At 47.0% G+C, this 4,348-nt stretch overlaps 1 protein-coding gene across 1 annotated transcript; it reads right to left on the bottom strand.

The window, feature by feature from the left end:
• Positions 1 to 1,206: 1,206 nt before the first annotated feature.
• Positions 1,207 to 4,348, bottom strand: buc2l (bucky ball 2-like). Its single transcript, XM_048266701.1, has 5 exons — positions 4,283 to 4,348; positions 3,868 to 4,055; positions 1,681 to 3,774; positions 1,509 to 1,598; positions 1,207 to 1,374 (listed from the first exon to the last, which is right to left on the bottom strand). Exons 2-5 carry the CDS (start codon positions 4,049 to 4,051, stop codon positions 1,346 to 1,348), a joined length of 2,397 nt encoding a protein of 798 aa, XP_048122658.1. The 5' UTR covers positions 4,052 to 4,055; positions 4,283 to 4,348; the 3' UTR covers positions 1,207 to 1,345.

The following is a 4,348-nucleotide window of genomic DNA, read 5'->3' on the forward strand; positions in this document are numbered from 1 at the left end:
GCCTGTGAGACAAATACGCACCGAAGTAGAAATGCACAAGGCCATAAGCCCAAAACAACCCAGCAGATACTTATTTTTCTGAAACTTTCCACAACTAATACAAGCTGTTGTCTTTCTCTCTCCCTCTCAGGACCCGTCTGAATGAAGCCCTGCGGGTCACAGCAGTGCATCCGTGCATCCAGCAAACGAGAGTTGACAAATCTACAAACAGGAATCATGATGATAGTCACAAGGAGCAGTCATCCCCTCCTTCAGTAAAAGACAAACAAATCAGAGGGGAAATCATAAGAGCTGGCTGATCAGTCGGCTATCCTCCAGCTGTCTCTTCACCCTCTCCACACTGCTCTTCCATCTCCCAATGCTCGTTTTCAAAGCATTGTTATCATTCAGAAATACATTGCTCTTCATTACCCCAGAATAACACAAGAGTACAGAGCAGGAGAGAATATGCCATCTTAGGCCTGAGTGGAAACTCTTCTGTGGTTCAGAGTGCAAAAAAGCAAGGCAATATGTAGCTGACAAAGTTTCACTTCATTCGTTCTTGTCTGGACATTTCAATTCAAACTGTACAAACACAGCATACCAATGTATATCCAAAACAAAATATTGTACTTATTACCAAGGACATGTCGAAAATGGATTGGAGTCATTGCTTCTCAGCAGTGAATAAATCCATTACCAACATTGAAGGATGAATAGGCATGGCATTCACCATAATTAGAAGTCTTATCATACAACTGTATGCCAGGACAACTATGTAAAGATACATGAAAAAAAGCTCCAAATCCCTTGTTGGTATACACATTTATTAAACTACTGACAGTTTAAAGATTAGGGTTTGAGGGGATGTGGGAACACACACACACCAGTTTACCCACAGTTTAATGAGGGGAGCGTTTTTGTGGATATTTGGCAAAACAGTACAGATCCAATGGATTTTTTATAGACATAAAAAAAGTGCACCAGGAAAATGTACACAGCAATATAAATGATATGACACCAACAGCTGTAGCTACAGTTCCACCTGCTGTTTAAAACTGGTAATGGATGCCACCAGACAGTACTATGGTCCACTCCAAACCATCCAAGATCACACCAATAAAGGACCAGTCCACTTTATCAGTACTAAATGACCTTCATCTCCAGTAAGGTCAAATGATCTAAAGAACATTGCAGCCACAAAAGAGGCAAAGACCATAATTTGTATATAAAAGTGCTTGATTTATTCATTGTAAAATGTGAGTGAAATTGTCGTGAGTAAGATTCTTTTCAAAGAGATTAAATTAAATATGAACACTTGTGATTAAAATGTGCCTTCACTCTATTTCATGTGGTATAGTGTTGATCAACATCGTGTGAATTTTCTGTGACCACCTAGAGAGAACAAAGTCAAACTGATTAAACAGATACATGATTTTAGATTCATCCCTCTCCATGTTCAAATTACTAACTCATTACAATTCACTAGAAATTTCAAAAAAAAAAAAAAAAAAAAAAAGGGACCATACCTTGTGACTGTGAAGGTGTTTTTTTCTGATTGTTAAAACCCTTGGAGGATGATTCCGAGTCAAAGGCCAAAGGTCTTCTCCATGTTATCTCTATGGGATGGAAAAAAAGGGTTAACACCCATTTATCCTGTCTTAAGACCAATTACAAAATAGAAACTGCAGTTTTCCATACCAGGCTGACATTTCTGCATTACTCCTCTCTGCTTTGCAACCCTGTGTCGCTCTGCACTAGACATCACAGGGTCCACCACGCCTCGCCGCCACGCAGATTCTTTTTGTTGATTAGGTCCACTGCCTTCCCTCGATCCAGAGAAAAGGTGGGTGCATTTGGGCATGTCACATGAGCAGTTCTGTTCCCGGAGTTTGGGTCGCTGAGCCACAGGGCACGTCTCAGAGTGGCGGCTGATGTGCTGGCCCTTCCTAGCCTCGGAGGACCTCTTGGACCCTGCGAGAGGACGCAGACTATTCTCAGAGGCCTCTCCCTCAGTCGTGTCATCTTCCTCATTAAGGCGTCCAGAGACATCGGAGCCAGATCCTTTGGTTGAGAACTTTGACCTACCAGGCAAACACTTGCAAGTTGCAAAGCCTGGGGATTTGACAGTGTCTCGCTGGGGGTGAGGATGCTTCTGGCGCTTCATACTGGGCGTGGGACTTGGGGTGGCTGCTCCACGTTTGGTGAAAGATCGGTTACAGACACACTGACCCTGGTGAGGGGGAGATAGCAAGCAATCTCCATGGGACGACATGGCTTGGCACTCGTGGTCAGACGCGTCACTGGCCGCTCCAGTCTTCCTTTTGTGCCTGCTGCAGTCCTCTCGGCGTCTGGAGGGAGGACCTGAGGAGCTCTGGGATACGTGCTGCCCAACTTTGAGGTCCTGACTAGGCTCGTCTGGGGAGACATTCCCATGAAGGCCGAGCTGCTGCCGATCATTGGGTTGCATCTTGTGGTAGAGGTACACATTCCCGAAGTCTGCCAGCCAACTAGCAGATGGGAGATAGGGTGGTAGGGACTCCAAGGAAGTCATGGAGTCATGTGGATCAGGTTCAGCTTCAGCCATGGTCTGCTGCCTCTCTTGCAGGGAATCGACAGCTGCTAGGGTCGGACTCATGGGGTCTTCCATCAGAGGGCTCAGGGGCTCCTTCTGAGGAGTCATCAGGCCGTTCTGGATCAGCCACTCGCTGTTGGGCACATAAGGCATCAAGGATTCAACAGACCACACAGATGTCTCCAGGTGCTGCAATTCCCCAAACTGCAGATCAAATGGCAGGTGCAGAATCTTGAACTGGGAGTTCTTGCTGCTGGGGAAGAGGTCATAGTCATCCTTGTTGAGCTCGCCATTGTTGAGCTCATCTTTTGACACCATTTTGAAGTCTCCACAGGACACCACAGAGGAGCCCGTATCAGCAGCGAGTGTTTTAGTTTGATCAGTCAAGGCAGTGTTCACAGCATCTGTATTTGGAACATTTGGCTTTTCTGCAGACCCTTCCGCTGGAGGCAATGACTCAGTAGATGGCGAGACTCCAGTCAGGAGAATGTCTGGGCAGGGTGGTAGACAGGGCTCCTCAGAGGAAGCTGCCTCACATGAAGCAGGGCCCCTCATCTCAACGCCTTTCTTGAGCTCTTCAGGATTTTTGGTTGTTCCACCCTCTGATAAGTATGGTGCCCCAGTATTACGGTGTAGCAACCCACCATTCAGGTCAGACACCAGTTTTGTGGTCTCTTCACAGTGGGCGATCTTAAAGTCTGCTACAGTCCCATTGCACTTGATCTGGACCTCCTCAGCCTGGAACAGAACATGGTCTTGGATAACCGTGGTTCTTGGAGTTGCAGAGCCAACAAAGGTGCTGCTGGTTGGTGGCTGTGACATGGCCATGACCACAGGCTCCGTGCGCTCAGGGGTCCTCTCCTCAGTAGATGAAGCAGAGGAAGTTGAGGTCGAGGTCGAGGTCGAGGTGGAGCCAGTGTAGCACGTGTCCCTACCGGACTCACAATTAGTTGGGCCATTAGGGCCACCATTAGAGGTGCTTCGGATCGGGCTCTGGCCATGAGTTGGGTCTGTTTGGACTTCTGAGCTAATCATCACCCGTGGGTTGGTGGTGTGTTGATAGCGGAAGCGGCGGGCCTGGTAGGCCACTGTTGGTGCCATATGAGGGTTCATCATACGTCTGTAGTCCACCAGGTGTAACTGGGAGTGAGGCATGATGTAGCCTGGGGCGTCAACATATGGAGAAGGAGGAAAAGGGGGGAACCCCATGGGGGGATAACCTGCATGTGCACAAATAACACACACACACACTTAAAAGTTCATTCAGGACAGTTTGGCAATAATTATAAACTGAATACATTTAAAGTACCTACCCATCCCAGGAAACCCACAGTAGGGGTTGTAGGGTATTGGCCATTGGTAAGGCATATAAGGCTGTGCCGGCTGCACATAGAAAAAAGGCCGCGTGCGCTGGTGTGGATCCTCAGGATGAGGTCCTCCATACGGCCCAGGGGCAGGGTGCCGAGGTGCTTGAGCAGGCTGAGCTGTCGCTGCCATGTCTCTGTAGGGAGAGAAGCACAACATAGTTTAAATATGACTGCCCAACATCAAATTCAGAACACAATAGGAATACCACACAAAACAACAAAAAGGAGCATGAGGAAATGTGAAAGTGTAGCTAATAATGTCACAAACATTTGACATATTAAGTTTCATGATACTGAAAGACATTACAGACCACGTCCCCTTTTAGTGAAGCAATACCATGTTAGAAGAAACCAAACCTACTTGCTATGCAAATATCAGCAGTTACAGAGACAAACGACAGTGCTGCTGTATTCCTCTGGTTTTAAA

The sequence above is a fragment of the Alosa alosa genome, chromosome 16, assembly GCF_017589495.1.
Source record: "Alosa alosa isolate M-15738 ecotype Scorff River chromosome 16, AALO_Geno_1.1, whole genome shotgun sequence".
Taxonomy (NCBI): Eukaryota; Metazoa; Chordata; class Actinopteri; order Clupeiformes; family Clupeidae; genus Alosa; species Alosa alosa.